The sequence below is a fragment of the Zootoca vivipara genome, chromosome 12 (assembly GCF_965207765.1).
Source record: "Zootoca vivipara chromosome 12, rZooViv2.hap1.1, whole genome shotgun sequence".
In the NCBI taxonomy this organism is placed as follows: domain Eukaryota; kingdom Metazoa; phylum Chordata; class Lepidosauria; order Squamata; family Lacertidae; genus Zootoca; species Zootoca vivipara.
The window spans coordinates 49114748-49135786 of record NC_142595.1 but is presented as its reverse complement, the minus strand read 5'-3'; the positions used below and the strand labels follow the sequence as shown (position 1 = coordinate 49135786).

At 45.5% G+C, this 21039-nt stretch overlaps 2 protein-coding genes across 3 annotated transcripts in view; one reads left to right on the top strand and one right to left on the bottom strand.

The window, feature by feature from the left end:
- The first annotated feature begins 1007 nt into the window (after positions 1-1007).
- On the top strand, positions 1008-13628 carry LOC118094256 (transcription initiation factor TFIID subunit 9). The gene is made up of 7 exons (XM_035134456.3): positions 1008-1084; positions 1255-1336; positions 4244-4380; positions 6259-6393; positions 6828-6909; positions 7666-7779; positions 12789-13628. The coding sequence occupies exons 1-7, from the start codon at positions 1025-1027 to the stop codon at positions 12953-12955; spliced, it is 777 nt and encodes a 258-aa protein (XP_034990347.1). The 5' UTR covers positions 1008-1024; the 3' UTR covers positions 12956-13628.
- Positions 13629-15873: 2245 nt separating this feature from the next.
- KIF4A (kinesin family member 4A) overlaps positions 15874-21039 on the bottom strand; it is a 29351-nt gene continuing 24185 nt past the window's right edge. Inside the window, exons 29-31 of one of the 2 annotated variants that reach the window (XM_035134455.3) lie at positions 20232-20351; positions 18120-18242; positions 15874-16634 (exon numbers count right to left, since the gene is read on the bottom strand). In XM_035134455.3, coding sequence (XP_034990346.3) covers positions 16464-16634; positions 18120-18242; positions 20232-20351 — 414 coding nt within the window. In that variant the 3' untranslated portion in view covers positions 15874-16463. The remainder of the gene's footprint in view (positions 16635-18119; positions 18243-20231; positions 20352-21039) is intronic. The other variant, XM_060281878.2, reaches the window with a different exon arrangement.

Sequence of the window (21039 nt, the reverse complement as noted above, 5' to 3'; positions counted from 1 at the left end):
GTGCGGTGCGTCGTCTGAACGCAGCCTGAAACCTATCAGTGTGATTCCCAAGGCAGCCTTTTCAAAAGGCTGACCCTGCACGGTTGTTTGTCGGGAGGCGAAGCCTGACACCTCCAGGCCACTGGCCATTCAACGAGCTGAGACTGGTGAGAGCTTGGAATCTCGGCCCTGGTCCAAGCGACGGGGACACGTGGACTGCACTGCAGGGTTGTCGTAAGGCCCTGTCTCTCTTATCTTCCGAGGGGCACATGATGGTGGTGTACACGGTTCTCCTCCTCCTCCCTATGTCGTCCTCACAACAACCCTGCGAGGTGGGCTAGGCTGAGAGGTGGGGACACAGTGAACTCCACGGCCGAATGAGGGATCCGAACCCTCTTCTTCCCAAGGTCCTAGTCTAACACTCTAACCATCACATAGCTAGGGGTTACGTTTACGTGGGCAGGGCAACGTCTGAATGCTGATAAACACACGTGAGCACACACAAACCCAAATGAGCCACACGACATTTCCCGCAGGAAATAAAACCTGAGCCAGAAAATAACGTGGACTCCTGAGCTTACGTTCACCGCTTTTTATCAGAATTGCAGGGATGGGAGGGAACCCCGAGGGTCATCTAGGTCAGCCCCCTGCAATGGCAGGAATGTCATCTAAAACGTAGAAATCTCCAAGGAAGGAAAGAAAGAAGCAGAGTGTTGTTGCTGCCACTTAAGTGAAATCGCAGCCGCAATCTTGAATTTCTCAACTGCTCCTTAATCAAGGCCAGTGATTCTTTCACGGCTACAGGTAAAATGACTTTGTCAAAGGAAACCCGTAAGTGCCAACTCCAGACGGAGAAAGAGCTAGTCTTCTAAGAACCCAACAACCCCTCTATATTGTCAACGAGCCAACCGGGCAATCGTAAGAGGGGTAGGTGGGAGAAACGGCCGGGCCCGCGCTTCGTTTTCTCTACTGCGCATGTGCCTGTTGGGGGCGCGCATGCCCAGTGAGCTGCAGCTGCTCTTTTCCCCCCCACCGCCTGGGAGCAATGGCGGCGATGGAGGCAGTGAAGATGGCGTCGCCCAAGAGCGCGCCCAAAGATGCTCAGGTGTGGGGTTGGGAGGGGAGGCGGGAAGAGCGGAGAGGGGCTGCCGGGGACCCCCACCCCCTGGGCTTGCATGGGCTGCAGCTGCAAGGAAAGCGGTTGCATTTCCGGCTTGCACCCCATAACGGGAATCCTGCCTCTCACGCGAGCTTCTGCTCTCTTGGTTTGCACAGGTGATGGCCCAGATTCTGAAAGACATGGGGATCACTGAATATGAGCCACGGGTTATAAATCAGATGCTGGAGTTTGCATATAGTAAGTTGTCTCCATGCTGGGTATTTTTTTGTTTTTGTTTTAATTGCATCCACGTCAAAGATTTGGGTGAATTTGCCCCTGGCCAGGTGCGAGTTCTATATTGTTACAGGAGTTCTAAGGTTTCAGATACAGAATTAATGTTGATAATTGCACAAGGCAAAGCACACCATGGGCCTTGAAGCCCTGGTACAAAGTAACACAGCAGAAATCGGCGAGAGTGTCAGCAGCTAGCAGAGAGAAAGTGCTTTTTCTTCTGAACTTAACTCTGCACCCAAAAGTCTGAGCTGACAGAACCAAAGAACCAACTTTCTGTTGTTATAGGAAGTCTAAGGTCTCAGATATAGAATACATGTTGATAATTGCACAAGGTAAACACGTACATAAGTATATAAACCGCATGTCTGAAACAGTACAGGAGAGCAATCTAAAAGCCATATTGGCTCTCTCTAAAGCAGGCATCCCCAAACTTCGGCCCTCCAGATGTTTTGGACTACAATTCCCATCATCCCTGACCACTGGTCCTGTTAGCTAGGGATCATGGGGGTTGTAGGCCAAAACATCTGGAGGGCCGCAGTTTGGGGATGCCTGCTCTAAAGACTCTCAATATTTCCTCTGCCTCCTTAATCCCCCTTGCCTGAACAGGTAGGCAAATAGCAATCAGGGGAAGCTCCTGAAGTTCTCTTATATTATATGAACCTCCTTTGTATTAATTGTGATTGTTTGCTCAGATGCTCTGCACTGAGGGATTTCTGACAGGCATCTTGATGGTCATATCAAAATGCCAATGTTTTGTGTAAACTGTGTCTGGAACTATGAAACTTGCCAAATCTTCAGGAATGTCACACCTTGGCCTGCCTGAGCCACAGCAACCCCACCTCAGGGGTGATGTAATTTCTGACTGTTTGTAGAGGGGGTGCCCTCCTGCTCCATGCCAAAATACAAACTCTGAAAAGAGATGTTCATTCTTGGTTTGGGGGTCTCTCTTGCCTCCTTGCAAGGAGGGGAGGAAACTCAGTTGCAACAGAAAAATAAAGATCTACCTTGCTTTCACTGCCTCCGGCCTCCATCCATTCATCTCTGACCGATCATGGACTTAGGGGACTCAGTCCCTTGGGGGAGTTAGGCAGCAAAAGCCAACCCACCCCTATTTTTTCTATATCGCCCCCAACTATCAACCTAGCAGTTAGAAAGCACATCAAAGTACAAGTATAAATAGGTGGGAAGGTAAACGGCGTTTCCGTGCGCTGCTCTGGTTCACCAGAAGCAGCTTAGTCATGCTGGCCATATGACCCAGAAGCTGTACGCTGGCTCCCTCGGCCAGTAAAGCGAGATGAGCGCCGCGACCCCAGAGTCGTCCACAACTGGACCTAACGGTCAGGGGTCACTTTACCTTTACCCCACCCATCTGGCTGGGTTTCCCTAGCTACTCTGGGCGGCTTCCAACAGAATATTAAAATACAATAGTCTATTAAACATCAAAAGCTTCCCTAAACAGGGCACCCTTCAGATGTCTTCTAAAAGTCTTGTAGTTGTTTTTCTTTTTGACATCTGGTGGGAGGGCTTTCCACAGGGCGGGTGCCACCACCGAGAAGGCCCTCTGCCTGGTTCCCTTTAACTTGGCTTCTCGCAGCGAGGGAACCGCCAGAAAGCCCTCAGCGTTGGGCCTCTGTGTCCGGGCAGAATGATGGGGGTGGAGACTTTGGGGGGGGATAATAAGGCTTCCGATGGCTGCTGTGGGCTACCTCCACTTTCAGAGGCAGCATACTTCTGAACCAGTGTTAGTGTCAGGGTGCTGTTAGCGGCTCCTGGCTGGTTGCCCAGGAAAGTTTAAGAGAGAAGGAAAAGTTTCTTACAGTCCTTTTTCATTTCAGTCTTTACAGAGAGAGGCTATAGAACCCAGCCTCTTGGATAATGGTGTTGTCCCTTATGAATCTCCACCTCCTGTCTCTCCCACTTCTACATTTGTCATCATGCCCTCTGCCTTTGAGCTCTTTGCTCCCCTACTTTTATGGCTCGCCGGGTTCTGGGAGATGGAGGGTCTGGGATGCTTTCTAATGACAACGCGTCAGCCAGGTGTTGCTCTGGCTCTCCCATGATTTCCCAACTTTCCCCCTCATCTGTCTCTTGAGTTGTGACCTCCCTCAAACCCCTGTTGTAAATCTATACCAGGCATCCCCAAACTTCGGCCCTCCAGATGTTTTGGACTACAATTCCCATCTTCCCTGACCACTGGTCCTGTTAGCTAGGGATCATGGGAGTTGTATGCCAAAACATCTGGAGGGCCACAGTTTGGGGATGCCTGATCTATACTGTCTTCTTCTTCCTCCTCCCTGGAAGGGTCTGGCTGGGGAGGCGGTCTCCACCATTCCTCCTCTGCCCAGTCCCTGACAGTTAGAAATTGGCCAGGTGCCAGGCACATTTTGCACCTGGCTATCGGCCACTTGCGACCAAGTGAAAGATGCCTGGGCGCCAGAATGGTGCCTGATGTCTCCACCATCTGGAGGTGCATGCCTGCGGATCCTTGGCTCGCAACTGTTTTCACACATTCGTACCCTGTCCTGTAGAATTCTACCCATTATCTATTGTCTGAACAATCAGAATGGGTTTCAGGAACCAAAAAGTTGTATTGAAAAATACGGTTTTTGAGCCACCAGGCCCCCAAAATGGCAACCAGGCGTTCTGTTTTAGCAACTGTCACCCTGATTTAAGGAGCCATTTGGCCCCCCAGCTTATATATCTGAGTTTCTAACACTGTTCTGAACACGGATTCGCTGGGAATCACGAGTGGGGAATCGCAAGTGTTATCCTCAGGTCCTGCGTGAACAGGATACTGGGCTAAATGAGCCTTTGGCTTGATCCTGCAGGCCGCTCTTACGTTCTTGCATTCTGGCTTTTACTTCTTGTCAGGATATGTGACAACCATCTTGGAAGACGCCAAAATTTATTCCAGTCACGCGAAGAAGTCGAGTGTCGATGCAGACGATGTGAGGCTGGCTATCCAGTGCAGGACAGACCAGTCGTTCACTTCGCCGCCACCCAGAGATGTATGTTTTAACTGTTTTTAATTATCCTTTAACTGCTTGTTTGTTTTTTAAATTACCTTACGTGTAAAGGGCCGTGAGATGGCGGTTTGAAAGGCGATTAATACATCCGTGGTGTATTAATACATCAGTGGCTCTAGAATTTTCTAAAGCATCATGTGATATTGGGGGAAAGGAAGAATTCTTATTATTCATGTAAAGCCATACACGAGCATAAGGTAAAGGTAAAGGGACCCCTGACCATTAGGTCCAGTCGTGACCGACTCTGGGGTTGCGCGCTCATCTCGCATTATTGGCCGAGGGAGCCGGCGTATAGCTTCCAGGTCATGTGGCCAGCATGACAAAGCTGCTTCTGGCAAACCAGAGCAGCACATGGAAACGCCGTTTACCTTCCTGCTGTAGCGGTTCCTATTTATCTACTTGCATTTTGACGTGCTTTCGAACTGCTAGGTTGGCAGGAGCTGGGACCGAGCAACGGGAGCTCATCCCGTCACGGGGATTCGAACCGCCGACCTTCTGATCAGCAAGCCCTAGGCTCAGTGGTTTAACCACAGCGCTGTGCAAAATTAACGTGAGCAGGGTAGAAGGGGCCCTGGGGTGTGTTTGGAAGGCAAGCGAGACCATCGCTTTGCTCAAGCTAAGCTGGTTGGAAGTGCCTGGGTAGATCACCTGGGAGCCACATAAAAACACCCTGGGCCCCATTATGGAAGGAAGGTGGCAGGTAAACAGCAGGGAGGAAGAATAAGGGAGGCTAAGGCCCCATCCATGCCTTACATTTAATGCGCTGTGATAGCACTTTAAACAGTGTAGACTCCCCCCCCCCCCCCAAAAAAAAAATTCTGGGAGATGCAGTTTGTTAAGAACGCTGAGTTGTTTGGAGAGCTCTTTTCCCCCCTCACAGAGATACAGTTTTCAAGAGATACAGTTTTCAAATACAGTGGTACCTCGGTTTAAGTACACAATTGGTTCCGGAAGTCTGTACTTAACCTGAAGCGTACTTCACCTGAAGCGAACTTTCCCATTGAAAGTAATGGAAAGTGGATTAATCCGTTCCAGACGGGTCCCCGGAGTACTTAAACTGAAAGTTTAAATTGAAAGTACTCAAACTGAGGCGTACCTAAACCGAGGTATGACTGTAATAGCTCTGTGAGGGGAATAGGGGCATTCCTAACAACTCTCAGCACCCTCACGGCCGAGAGTTAGCTCAATTGGTTAGAACTGATAACACCAAGCTTACGGGTTCGATTCCCGTATGGGCCACCTTCCTGTTCCTGCATTGCAGTGGGGGTTGGACTAGATGACCCTGGGGTTCCCTTCCAACTCTGCAGTTCTATGATTCTTACCTCCTTAACAAACTTCAGCTCCCAGAATTCTTTGGGGTATATTCATGACTGTTTGAAGTGCTTTAAATGTATGCTGTCAATGTGGCCTAGATGTGGACCAGCACTTAGGTTGTGATTTCCCCCTTTGCCAGTATGGTGGGTGCTGAGGAGGAATTTGAGAGGAGAATTTGAGAGGAGCTTAGCTGTAGAGCTCCTGCTTTGCATGCAGAAAGTCTCAGGCTCAATCTTTGGCATCTCTCCCAGGTTTGGCTGGTTGAGACCCTGGCCTGAAACCCTTAGAGCAGGCCTAGGCAAACTCGGCCCTCCCTCCGGATGTTTTGGGACTACAACTCCCATCACCCCTAGCTAAGAGGACCAGTGGTGAGGGATGATGGGAGTTGTAGTCCCAAAACATCTGGAGGACCGAGTTTGCCTAGGCCTGCCCTAGAGAGCTGCCGCTTCCAATCAGGGAGCCCGATACTGAGCTTGCTGGGCCAATGGGCTGACTTGGTTCAAGGTGTTCTTTCTTCTTCTTCTTCTTTTTCTTCCTTTGGAACAGTTTTTGCTAGATATTGCGAGACAGAAGAACCAAACGCCGTTGCCTCTGATAAAGCCGTACTCTGGCCCGAGGTTGCCGCCGGATAGATACTGCCTCACAGCGCCAAATTACAGGTTGAAGTCTTTTCAGAAGAAGGTAAGGAGCCTACCCAATATGAAGAGTCTCTCTGCCACAGACTCTCCCTGCTCACTGAAGCCTGTAGCCCAGGCACCCCCAAACTTCGGCCCTCCAGATGTTTTGGACTACAATTCCCATCTTCCCCGACCACTGGTCCTGTTAGCTAGGGACCATGGGAGTTGTAGGCCAAAACATCTGGAGGGCCGCAGTTTGGGGATGCCTGCTGTAGCCTCTCCAGCTTCCGACATCTCCACCTCCCAGTCTTCTTCCTCTGTCTGCTCTGAGCCTTTTTCTCCTGGTGATTCCCCCAGCTGGTTCCTTCCACCATCTCTCCACATCCAACCAGCCCATGGCACAGTATTACTGAATGCACGGCCCTCCCTTTTAAAACAGGCCGTTTTCTGAGCTGGTGGCCCTGAATGACCTATTTATCGGGTGCTGCTTCGTTCCAGATATCGTCCTCTGCAGCACGGATCACGGTGCCACGACTGAGTGTCGGCACCGTCACCAGCAGGCCCAGCACGCCGACATTAGGCAAGTAGCAGCTTCTGATTCTGTAGAAGACTGACTGGCTTTTAGAAGACGTCTGGGGGCAGCCCTGTTTAGGGAAGTTTTCAATGTTTGCTGTTTTGTCATGTTTTTAATATTGTGCCGGGAGCCGCCCAGAGTGGCTGAGGGAAACCCAGCCAGATGGGCGGGGTATAAATAATAAATTATTACACATTTAAAGCGCTCTTATTCCACTTTAAACAGCCATGGCTTCCCCCCAGAGAATCCTGGGAAGCATAGTTTGTTGCTGAGAGTTGTTTGGAAGCGCTTATTTCCTTCACGGCAATATAATTCCCAGAGCTTCCTAAGAAGAGGTTAAACCACTCTGGGAATAGTAGTTCTGTGAGGGGATTAGGAGTCGGACACGACTAAACGACTAAACAACGGCAAACAATTCTCAGCACCCTTAACAAACCACAGCTCCCAGAATCCTTTGGGGAAGAAGCCATTACTTTAATGTGACACTATAGTGCTTTAAATGTGTAGTTCCAATGTGTCCTATGGCTGTTTGATGATAGTTGAAATAAGAAGACTGAGAAAACACAGATAGTAAGAGAAGAGGGGGGGAGGTAAAGTGTAGCTCCTGGGCGAAGCCATGACGGTTAAGCAATAATTTAAATGCATAGTGCAGAGGAAGGGTTATTCTTCATGTTTTTGCCTGGCCCCCCCCCAAATGTCACCATTGATTTAAAAACAACGGGTTGCTGCTTTGAAACCAAATCCTGGTTGTGTGAATTTCAGGAACTCCTTCGGCTCAGACGGTGTCCGTTTCAACGAAAGTTGGCACTCCCATGCCTCTGACCGGTCAAAGGTTCACGGTGCAGATCCCAACCTCCCAGACCTCGGTAAAATCAGGTGAGAGCAAGCTACGCCGCCAGGTGTTATAGCTGCAGAGCTTTTCCTCGAACGGGGGAACCAGGATTAGCACAAGAGCTAAACTTTTTGGCAGGTCTGAAAAGTGTGAGCTCAAGTGTGCCTTCTTTCTTTCTTTTTTAAAAAGATTTTTATTGAAGTACGAGAATTTTTACATACATTATATTCTCTCCTTCCAATTTTTAATTTCCCGTACCATTTTTCCTATCCCTTCCCACCCACCACCCACCCATAATCCATTGGAAGGGTTCAAACAGTTGTCCTCAGCCACGGGCACAATGTCTTTAATTTCCACTGAATGTCTTCTGGTCCAGTAGTTGTTATCCATTGAAGATAGGGGTTCCATCTGGTCCTTATCACAGTAGACTTGGCCTTCCATGTTATTTCCTGTGACGTTACTGCCACGATGTCTGACTGAATAAATTCAAACAAATAATTAGTCCAGACCTCTACTGTCCATTTTTCTCTATCTTTCCAACCTAAAGCTATTGTTGCATTTCCTGCTAGTATCTTTGCCTTGAAGGTGTGCTGGTCACCTTTCTCTATGGCCGTGTTTCCTAGTATACCCATTGTCATAAGGTGTGTGTGTGTCTTCTTTCTGTACCTTTATTTGCAAGATTGGGGGTGGGCGGGATGTTTTGTGTGTGTGTGTGTGTGTGTGTGTGTGTGTTCCAGCTCGCACCATTATGTGGCAAACTCCTGGAATAGAATGAGCAGTAGAGACAGCTCTGTTAGGCAAGTAGCCCAGGCAATGCGCCTGCTTTCAGCTACCCCCACCTACCCGTCTTCCTTCTTGCAACTGGTCAGAGCAGGCAAAGGCAAACTCGGCCCTCCAGATGCTTTGGGACTACAACTCCCATCACCCCTAGCTAACAGGACCAGTGGTCAGGGATGATGGGAGTTGTAGTCCCAAAGCCTCTGGAGGGCCGAGTTTGCCTTTGCCTGGGTCAGATGGTGGCTCTCCCTGTCATTGGCTCTGATTCATCCTACTGCTGGTCTCTGGGCACTAGCCGCTGCTGAGAATAAGGATGGGCTGGCCATTTTCTTCTCTTGAACCTAAGGCAGAGGAGCTGTTGTGAAGGCTGACATCCCTTTCTAGCTAAGAGGACAAAACCCAATACCTGTGCCACCTTCTTGGCGGGGGGGGGACTATTGGGTTGTTGTTTGTATTTTTTTATTAGGTATTTTGTGGTTTTATATCTTGATTTTATTCTGTGGACCGCCCCGAGCCCCCCGGGTATAGGGCGGTATATAAATTCAATAAATAATACAATCAAACCTTGGTTGTCGAACGTATTCCGTTCCGGAAGACCATTGGACTTCCGAAACGTTTGACAGCTGAAGGCAGAAAACTCAAAACGGAAGCCACGTGGTACGTTCGGCTTCTGGAAATCTTTTGAAAACCGGAGCAGTTCTGGGTGAAAAGGATCTAGGTGTCCTGGTAGACCACAAACTTGACATGAGTCAGCAGATCAGGCATCTGCAGATCAGGCATCCCCAAACTGCGGCCCTCCAGATGTTTTGGCCTACAACTCCCATGATCCCTAGCTAAGAGGACCAGTGGTCAGGGATGATGGGAATTGTAGTCCAAAACATCTGGAGGGCCAAAGTTTGGGGATGCCTGGTCTAGATCAAGGGAAGTAGTAGTACCACTGTATTCTGCTCTGGTCAGACCTCACCTGGAATACTGAGTCCAGTTCTAGGCACCACAGGTCGAGAAGGATACTGACAAGCTGGAACGTGTCCAGAGGAGGGCAACCAAAATGGTCAAAGGCCTGGAAACAATACCTTATGAGGAACGGCTTAAGGAACTGGGTATGTTTAGCCTGGAGAAGAGAAGGTTAAGGGGTAATATGATAGCCATGTTCAAATATATAAAAGGATGTCATATAGAGGAGGGTGAAAAGTTGTTTTCTGCTGCTCCAGAGAAGCGGACACAAAGCAATGGATTCAAACTACAAGAAAGAAGATTCCACCTAAACATTAGGAAGAACTTCCTGACAGTAAGAGCTGTTCAGCAGTGGAATTTGCTGCCAAGAAGTGTGGTGGTCTCCTTCTTTGGAGGTCTTTAAGCAGACGCTTGACAGACATATGTCAAGAATGCTTTGATGGTGTTTCCTGCTTGGCAGGGGGTTGGACTGGATGGCCCTTGTGGTCTCTTCCAGCTCTATGATTCTATGGGTTTTCGGCGTTCGGGATGTGAAATGTTCAACGATGGAGCTGTTCAAGAACCGAGGTTTGACTGTAATAATAATAAAAAGCGCAGCTCTGCGCGTCCCGAGAAATGCTTGATGAGAAAGGTTGATGCAAGTTTATTGGCTGAGAACAATGGCTGTTGGGGAAGCCACCGTCAAGGGTTCCACAGGCCTGCAAAGTACACAGGCTTCCTATAGAGGCATTCCCTCGCCTTAACTTCACACATGCTTAGAAATTAAGTCACCTTCACAGAGCAAAAGCGTGTTGGTCTTATCAGAGCTGCATTCCTCTGTGAGAAGAACAGGGTCATTACTCTTCAGTGGCTGCCTCAAGGCTGAGTTTCTCCTGCAAAAAACATTTTCGGCACATCCTTAACTCAGTCTTGGATAGAGGGAGCCAGCTGGTCTCGCTATTATTATTATTATTATTATTAAAGCTGAATGTTGGAAGATTCAGGACAGATTAGGAAAAAAGTACTTCTTCACGAAGCATACAGTTTTAACTATGGCACTTTCTGTCATTAATTCTACTCAATATTGATCCAGAGCAGAACTCCGTATAGTTAGCAGAGGAAAAACTTTAACACATTGCAGGATTCCCCCCCCCCCAAATAGACCAGAGGCAATTAATATTTCAACCAGCAGAGCTTTATTATTATTATTATTATTATATTATTATATTATTATATTATTATATTATTATTATTATTATTATTACTGCTCCTGAAGGCAAATGAGCATAATGGTCACAAATCCAATACATTCAGGATTGGCACCGTCCCTAAGAAATCCAGTTGCAGCAGACTTAACTTAAACTTACAAAAACTTATTATAAGACTAAACCTTAACGCTATATACAGAATTGGCGAAGCCGACTGGGAAAATCTGAAAACCAGCGTGAACGAGCTTTCCCAAAGGACTGGAGTAAATTTGTGCAATATTTGAAGGATAATTGTAAACAATTAGCAACACTAAGCAGGGTTGATATAAAAAGACTTGTAACGTTAATGATTACTACCTTTTTATATTTACTCAAAATTTGTGATAATTGGAAGAAGCGAAATGTAAATTGGAAGAGGTGCAAATGCTAGGATACAGAAATGAATTATGAAAACCATGAGGCAGGAGGGAGGGAAGTCGATTAGCTCATAGGAGCAAAGAGTTAAGATAACACTAAGGATCTGTTTAAATATTATAAAATGGAAATTTAATAAAATACTATTTTTTTAAAAAAACCCACTATATACAGAACACCACACCAGAAGCAAGAGAGATATGTAGAAAGACAAAGAAAGTGTGAAACCCAGGCTCCTTCTGGCCTTGTTATAGTCAGCATGACCTTGACAGAAAGAGATAACAGGACCAGTTTAAGCCAGCTGTACTCGGCTTCTCTGAAGGACTAACTGAAAACATCACGAACCTTCAGCTTGTTTCTTTCACACAGAGAAAAGCTCTCAGAACCCTCTTGAATTAATTAGAATAGGATTTTTTTTTATTTTGTTTAGAACAGGAAAGATATCTACACATCAGATCAATATTTTCTTTTCTTTCGTTTCCTTTTTACTTTATTTTCAATGCGAATTACAACAAAAGTTACAGACATAAAATCCAAAAAGAAAAAAAGAGCAAAACAAAAAGAACAAAAAACAAACCTACAAAGAAAACCATACCATCATAACAAACTTTACGTAAATATACACAAACACTTCCGTCCTGTTTTGAGACTTCAAAATTTTTAATATTTCTGAATTGTGTCTAATGTAAATTACCTCTATCTTTATACCATTTGCACCGTTTCCCCCCCAATTTCTTTAACCCTACAAAGCTTCATTCATTGCATACCGATTATATTTACTCCAGAACAATGTTTTTTCATGTATTCTTTGACACAATCCTATTCTTTTGCTAATTTTTGGTCCAATTGCCCCCTTAAGAATGCTGTAAATCTTGCCAAATTTATATATTCACAAAGTTTAATTTGCCATTCTTTTATTGATGGGATTTCCCCCCCCCCTTTCCAGTTTTTTGCTATGAGCATCCTGGCAGCTGTTGTCGCATAGAGGAATACTTTCCTTTGATTGCCTGGAATATCCTATATTTACACCCCACCACATATTTACACATATTTACACATACATATTTACACCCCACCACATGAGAACATAATTCCCTGTTTCCTGGCATCCCCTCCAACGTAGCACCGAATATTCCTTGTTTATTCGATTTAATCTGACTGGTGTTAAATACCATCTCCAAACTAATTTGTAATAATTTTCTTTTATAGGCAACACTTTCAATGTACATTTCTGCCATACATTGGTACCTCGGGTTACAGACACTTCAGCTTACAGACTCCGCTAACCCAGAAATAGAATCATAGAATCATAGAGTTGGAAGAGACCACAAGGGCCATCCAGTCCAACCCCCTGCCAAGCAGGAAACACCATCAAAGCATTCCTGACATATCGGTTAAGCGGCACAGCAGCAGTGGGAGGCCCCATTAGCTAAAGTGGTACCTCAAGTTAACAACAGTTTCAGGTTAAGAACGGACCTCCAGAATGAATTAAGTTCTTAACCCGAGGTACCATTGTATTTCCCCACAGCTTTGACTATCTATCTATCTATCTATCTATCTATCTATCTATCTATCTATCTATCTATCTATCTATCTATCTATCATCTATCATCTATCTATCTATCTATCCCTCCCCCCCTCCATGTATCCATCTATCATTTTTGATTTTGGCATACAGACAGACAGTATAACTATCTAACAAATCCCTTTCTCCTTCTCAGCGACTCCAACTACCCCCACGGTACAGAATGTGCTGATCAACCCCTCCCTGATCGGGTCCAAAAACATCCTCATCACCACCAACATGGTGTCGTCGCAGGGCGGCTCCGGCGAGGTGAACCCTTTGAAAAGGAAGCACGAGGAAGATGACGACTACGATAACTTGTGAAAGGAAACGCTCACCGTTTTGTTGCCTTAGTTGTGGCGCTCCCACTTGCCACCTCTCCCTCTCCAGAAGCCTTCACGAATGGAGGGGAATTTTTTTGGGGGGGGGGGGGCAAGAAGACAAGCAGATGGCTCTGATCTCCCAGTTGGCTACAGTCTACTTGCAGTGGACCAAAACAGGGGGCTGATGGGAGCTTTGATGGAAAACAGGCGGAAGCCACTAGATGGTGGAAGGCTTAGTATAGGAGCTTTGAAAGAAGTTGATTCTCCTCTCCTCCGCCCATTCCGCCGATCTCTCTTGGAATTAAAAGAATCAGCATCTGTGCATTTGTTCTGGTGGTACCTTGTTTCCTACAACATATCTTTCTTGGCCGGGGGGGGGGGGGGGGGAAGAGTGCTGTTTCTTCTTCTTCTTTCAAATAATTTTTATTGGTTTTTACATATATTTTCTTTGCATAACATCATAACCTTTTCCCCCCAAAATAAAACATTTGGCTCCATGAGCCTGTGACTTCCCTCCTCCCTGACTGTAGTGGTTTTCAAACTCCATAACTTGCATTTTCCTATAGTTCTTATTCCTGCTAAATCTTATCTTTATATACAGTAATTCCTTACTTATTTCAGTTAAGTAATTGTATTGTATTACTACAATAAGTAATAAATTGATCCTTACAAAACTTCCTGTAACCCTACTAGTGATGTTAATTGTTTGCAGTTGCCCTTCAAATATAACATAAATTTGTTTTAGTCTTTCTGGAAAGCCTGGTCCTGCGGGTTCCAGATTTTTCCCATCAGTTTCGCCAATTATGCGCAGTCCATTAATTTCATCTGCCACTCTTCTTTTGTTGGTAAATCTTGCTTCCATCTTTGGGCTAATAACATTCTTGCCGCTGTTGTTGCATATAAAAACAATGTTTTCTCCTGCTTACATATTTCTCTACCTACTATACCTAATAGGAAAGCTTCTGGTTTTTTTTTAATAAAAAAAGTATTTCATCATTTTTTAAAGTCATTATAATACATTTCCGAGAAAGCTTTCACCCCTTTACAAAACCACCACATATGGTAAAAGGTACCTTCTTTTTCTTTACATTTCCAACATAAATTGTTTGTTCTGTACATAAATTGTTTGTTCTGTACATTTTTGCTAATTTCACTGGTGTTAGGTGCCATCTATACATCATTTTCATAACATTTTCTTTAAGCGAACTGAAAGCAGTAAGGGACAGTGCTGTTTTGACAAAGCTGGTTCTGGAGGCAACCTGATTTCACGTGGCCAGGGAGTGTGATGGAAAAACAGCTGCGTCTCAAGCAGCCCCCCCCCCCCAACTACAGCTTGTAGAAATACTGAGCGGAAGAATAGCAACATCATTACACCCTTTGCTTGGGAGAGTTGTGTGTGTGATGAGTTCAATATATCTTTAATATACACGTGGAAAATGGGGGGAAAAAGCAGATTTCCCTCTTCATTTTTGTGTGTGATTTTTACTTCCCCAGCCTCCTTATTGAAAACCTTCTCGCCATGTAATACCTGATCTAGTAAACAAAGCTTTTTCTCAGAACGGATTAATCAGTTTTTATGCAGTTGGGTTAAAAAGGACTCTGCCATACAAGGCCATAGCCGTTTTGCAATTGGGCTAATAGGATCTAATGTAGCAACAACAAATGAATTTAATGCTTGCAGTTCTTTGGCAATTACTCATAGCCAAGTAATATTGTCTTCCATAAACAGGGTTTTAACAGTGAGTCCACAAGTGACTGTAGAGGGCAAATCTGGATCCACACGTCCTTCCACAGTGAGGACATAAATTTCCCGGTGGGAGTTGATCATGGTGAGAGGGTTCGCCAAGTGTGCCTTCCCCTTAGCATGTTTCTCCCTTTTATCCCGAGTTCGAACGTCTTCAAAAGCCCATGACATCTTTGGTAAAGGCTGTTCTCCAACTGGAGCGCTTGAACGCCAGTGTTTCCCAGTTGTTGGTGTTTATATTACGTTTTTTAAGATATTGCCTTAAGTGAGTCTTTAAACCTTTTGTTGACCGCTTACCATTTTTAAGTTCGGAATGGAGTAGTTGCTTTGGAAGACGATAATCAGGCATCCGCACAACATGACCAGGCCAACAAAGTTGATGTTGAAGAATCATTGCTTCAACACCGATTTTTGCTTGCTAGATACACGTGGGTACTACTCTTGCCTGATATGGTTCACTCTCTCAATAAGTGAAAAGGTGCTATCCTTCAGGGGCAGATCCAGGCTGTAATTTAAAGCACCTTGGCAACACATGACTTCCTGCATTCTTGAGGGAAGTCATGTGCTTTTAAGTGTTGTGAATGTGCTCTAAATCTATGGCCTGGATCTGCACTGGGGCTTGTGGAAAGTTTTCTTCTAATGTTTTCCACAATCCGGCTTCTTTAGAAGTGGTTAGCTCTGTCCTTTACGAAACCCGAGAGCTGCATTCTGTTCTTCCCAACTCTTTCAATAAAAAAGATTTGTTTGTGTGTATGTCCACATAAAGGCCACGTGACCCCATACACCTAAGCCTGTTTAAGACGCTTGTCGAACCATGCCCCCTCACACCTGTCCTGCTCTGCACTCAGGTGCTTCTGCATGGAAGGAGACTCAAGATGTATGGGGTGCAGCGCAGGGGGCAGAAGCCTCGTGATGTTTCCATAGCTGCAGTTGCATCCATTGAACCGCCTGCTCTTGGTTCTGGGCTCACCAGTCACTGGTATACCTTCCAACCAGGGAACTGACGACCCTCAAGTCTGAATAGCGAAGAATTGGAAAGGGGAAAATCTACCAACTATTAGTGACTGGCAAAATAAATTGCAAGAATATGCGGAAATGGCACTGTTAACCAACAAGCTGAGAGGCAAATCAAGACAGGAGTATGTACAGAGTTGGGAATAAATACAAGAGATATACAAGGATACACAAAAGGGTTTATGTCTATGGCAGCTTTTGATTGATCATGATCTAAGGAACGATAGGAAAAATAAGATTACATAAGGGGATAAAATGTTTTAAGAATGTAATAGATAACATATAGAGAATAGAGGAATAAAGTTGGATACATTCAATGTGAGATATAAAATATACAACAGGATTTGACAGGAAGTCAGGTAGGAGGATTTTTGTTAGTAATTTTTTCTAAGAATTTTTGTTAACAATGGAACAGAACTTGATAAAGAATAGAGATAAAGTTCTTGTTTATAAGTATGTAAGAAAGAAACAGGTTTTTTATCTTTATGTATTAGGATTATTTCATTTTTTGGTGCAAACAGTGGGAAGTTTATCGTAAGAGATTCATCATATACATGTAATGCTTTACAAATTCATTAATAAAAAAAGTCTGAAAATGTTTCCCCACCCCTTGCTGAAGGAGCTGATAAGTGAATTTCCTTTATTCAAAAAACGTATAAGCTCTAAAAACAACACTATACACTATAAAAACATTTGTTGTCTGCAGGCCCAAGCTTTCCTTTCCAAGCCTGCTCCCGCCTCCCTCCGGCCCTCAACCATCTTCCTTGATCGGCGTGCAGCCTGAGAAGTAGCTACTTCTGCTGCTGAGAAGTCGCTTCCTCCCCTTCTTCATGGCTGCTGCTGCTGATATCTTGCTAGATTCGTCTCCCAGTGCAAATAAGGAAGTGTCAGGCAGAATCTCCTCATTTTTTTCCTCCAGGACCTGGGAGCGGGGAGAAAGAAAAAGGAGACATCAGTTACAGCCTTAGCTGCCATTTCATTTCACAAGGGGAGGATTTCCAAACAGGCAGGTTTGGGTTCAGTGAAGCAGACTGAATTAATGTGCACAGGGATGAATCGGACACCAGGAAGGGCAGCTTCCTGGAAAAGAAAATCAAATTGTGCCTGCCTCAGGATGGTTGCCCACAGCAAAAAGGGAAACACTCCAGCCGTTCAAGAATTCAAGGTTGGAAAAAAACACCCAGTGCCCACACAACAGACAAGATTAAGGAGTGAAGGCTACATCAGACAAGCTGGCTGTGGTATTTAATGACGAGGGAGAGCATTTTATTCCCATGTTATTTTCAGGCACTGGGCAAATGCAGCATAGCTGTCAAGTTCTCCCTTTTTAAAAGGGACATTCCCTTATGCTGAATAGGCTTCCTCGCGAGAAAAGGGAAAACTTGACAGCTATGAAATGCAGACAAGTGTTTACTGAGTGGCAGCTCACCAGGGTGGGCACGTAACTAGTTGCTATGTCGACAGACGAGGAAAGCGGACCTATTGCCCAGGCATCAGTGAACCCAATTTCAATAAGTTTTTTCACGGAAGTAGCTCAAAAACATTTACAACACAAACCGCACACACACACACGTTAAAACCAAGTACAAAAACAATAAAATAAAAACTTAAAATGCCCATCCATAATATAATATAATACAATACATAGAAAATGGCAGAGAAAGAGGCCACAAACATATCTAATTACTCTCTATATTAAGGGCGGAAAGCCTGGGGGAATAGAAATATTTTTGCCAGGCACCTAAAGGTAGCCGGGGAGAGCATTCCACTGGAGGAGGGACATGGAGAAGGACCTCAGACGACTAAAGCCGGGTCCAGGTTGGTTCATATGGGGAGAGGCAGTCCCTGAAGTGTTGGGATCCTGACTCATAAGGCTTTACAGATAGAAACCAGCTCTTTGAATTGAGCCTGGAAAGTAGTCGGCAGCCAGTACAGTCGTGCCAACATTGGTGTTCTCTGCTTGGACTGCCTTGCCCTGGTCAGCAATCTGGCCGCTGAATTCACCGGGTGCAGTTTCCAAATAGCCTTCAAAGGCAGCCCCACGGTCACCTAACCTGGAGGTGACCAAGGATGGACAACATAAGTTGGGCTATCCCCTCTTCTCCCTGTTAATATTATTTCAAGTATATCATCTGTTTAAAAAAGACATAACCAATTGGGCTAGCCTTACCAAATGCTTTTACACACACACACACACACACACACACACACACACACACACACACCATGGCCAGTCAGTGGCCACGGGGTAAATGGAAGTCACTATGCAGCCATTTGTTACCCCTTCAAGTGTGCCAGACTATGGGGAACTCACAGCTCTGCAACAACCCCACAAGTGCCCTTTCCTAGCCCCAAAGCAAAACCAGAGCTGTGTTCAATGCCACCTGCATCTATGCAATCCTCATACCTTTCTGGTAGGTGCAACAGCTGGCGGCTCAAAAAAGGTGTCCCCTCCAGTTGCCAGAGTAGGATCTTCCGGGTTGAAGGTGTCCTTTGAATCTCCCACTTGCTCATCAGCAAGCATCCCTTCCTAAGGGGGGAAAAGGCAGGATGCAGGCTAGCCTGGACTGCACTTGATGCAATCCAATGCTTGGCATCTGCTCCAGCCCATAAAGCTACAGGGACTCGATCTACACGGAGCTCAGCATGCTCAGGGGCTTCCCCAAGCAGTGCCCAAACACCCTTCCATTGGTGCCTTGCAAAGCATCACACAAACTCTCTATGAGCTGGTCTTAGTATTGGGGGGTGGACGGGAGTCAGGGATTAAGCATGTCAGTTTTTGAATGGGATTAAATCTTGAACTAGAATCAGACCAAAATACCATTAAATACCTGTTTCTCTACTAGGGCAACTGCAGCCTAAACAGGAGGAGTGGGGAGCGAACCCCTGCACCTCCACATGTTGCTGGACTACAACTCCCACCATCCCTGACTATTGGCCATGTTGTAAGAGCTGGTGTGAGTTAAGAGTCCAACAACCTCTAGAGCAGGGGTTCCCAACAAAATTTTCTTGAGGACCCCTCATCGAGCCGCTATTGTGACAAGGACCCCCATTAATTCCTAATCCTAAAATTAAAAAGTGAGAGCCAAATTAAGAGTCTTTTTATATTTTATATTTATACGTTTTTTACAGTTACAACAGAGTACTCCATCAGTATACAGTTAGTTTTAATTTTCAGTTCTTAATGAGATGAACCACTTTTTAACCAACGGTCCATTTTTAACTACGTGAACTGTAGCTTCCGCGAAAAACAACACTTTGTTTACAAACACTACTGTTTTGCAAAGAGGCAGCGCGCGCCAGGGAGGAGGGAGGGGAATGGAGAAGACAGGGTACCTGCGCAGTAGCGCACAAATGAAGCCGACGCGCGCAAAGCATCTTGGGGAAGTGAGCATTAGTAGAATGCGCGCGCTGCCTCTTTGCAAAACAGTAGTGTTTGTAAAGTGCCACCTAACGGCATACAGCAGAACTACTGCCTCTATCTAATTCTAGTTTTGCGCTAGACTCTGCTCATGCAGGAAGCGGCCAAAACAAAAAAATCTGTTATCATACGAAATATATTTAATATATTTTTTATTCTAATAGCATCTTGCGGACCCCTCTGGCATAGCTCACGGACCACCGGGAGTCTGCGGACCACCTGTTGGGAACCACTGCTCTAGAGACCAGTTTCCCCACTTATGAACTACAGGATGAGAGAATGAAAGGCTGGTCTTAGTGCAAAGTGTCCTTGTGCTTAGCAGGCAGCAGAGCATGCTCTCGGGAGGCATGCTTATAAAAGTAACCCATCCCTCTCAAACATGTAAATAGCATAGACGTGTTTAATCGGAAGTAGTTGTGAAACTACATATAGCAGAGCAGCCTTTTAGAATAGAACATTGATTGGGCTTACCACAATGTTTGTTTTCTGTAGGGAGTGAGAATTTGCCATTCATGGATCACCTTGTTACTGCAGGGAGGGAAAAAGACTCCTCCCCAGTTGCAGGATATAACACCTCTTAGAGGTTACCTTCTCTGCTATATATGTGCAGCATCCTAAAACAAGGTACACTAGTGGCCAAAATTGTGGAAACCTTTTGGAGGAAGTGTATTTCCGAGGTTTGATGGCTCATAACACCATTTTTTTTAGTAATACAATAAAATTATATATCAATGGAAATATAATATAATTTAATGAAGAATGTAATGCAACAAGTTTTATGGTATTACTCCATCAAACCTCAGAAATACAGTTTCCCAAAAGGTTTCCACAATTTCGGCCACTAGTGAATATGAAACCCTTTGAGACCCATGCAAAAAGGAGTCACCATCAGATTTGAACATCTCCATCCTGCAAAGAGGCAGAAGCTTTCCCTTTGGCCCTGCAGCTTGGAATTCCAGCCAAATCAATTCCCAAATCAAGCCAGGACAAGAGCTGCACAGGATTTGCCCTGCCTGCTGGGAGGCGGAGCAGGCAACTCCAGGGCTGTTCTGCTACCTCAAAGAGAAAAAAAATGAGGTCTTGCCAAGAGTTGCTCACCAAATCATAGTGCTCGCGGTTCCGACACCTCCCGTACTCGCAGCGACAGTCTTCGGAGCAGGCCATCTTTTGCTTACGGCAGCCGCACTTCTTGTTTACACATCGGCCTCGGCAGGTGCACTGCAAAGGGAGAGCTCAGTGAGAGAGCAGAAAACACACGTGAAATAACCCACAAGTGGCATGTACTGCTGTGTCTGTTTCTGGGACTCAACTCCTTTCAGGTTTGGGGCTCTGAAATGAGGAATCGGGCACGTTTGGCCCACACAGGTTCTTCCTAGCTGTCACAGCCAGCATGCACAATGCAGGTTGCCAAGATGGTGCCCGTGGGCACACATATGCCTATAGAGGCTTCCCCCAGGATCTCTTCCCGTCACTGAAATTAAGCTTGACATACGCATCCATTGCAGTCAATAGGCTAGGGCAGTGTGAGCTTAGGGTGTACGTGTGGTGTTTTTTTGGGGGGGGGCACAACAGTCTCTCCAGTTTGCAAATGTACCCACAGGTCCTGAAAAGGTTTGCTGGAGCATCTTGACACTCCTCTGCCCCAAGATGGCAAGGCCACCAAAGACACACTCAGCTCAGCTGTCACAGAATTTTAATTTTTCAATTTAAAGCCATCAACTGTTCCACAAAAGGTGGCGGATTTCCACCAGAAACTCCTTAAGATATTTAGACACGTTTGGCTGAACAGTATTTAACGCGCACATTGTGGGAATCCATCAATGTAGAACCTAGCAATGATAACTGAGGTGGCTTTAATGAAGAAATAAGACGATTAGACAAATTTGTGGTTAGTCATTAAGCTGGA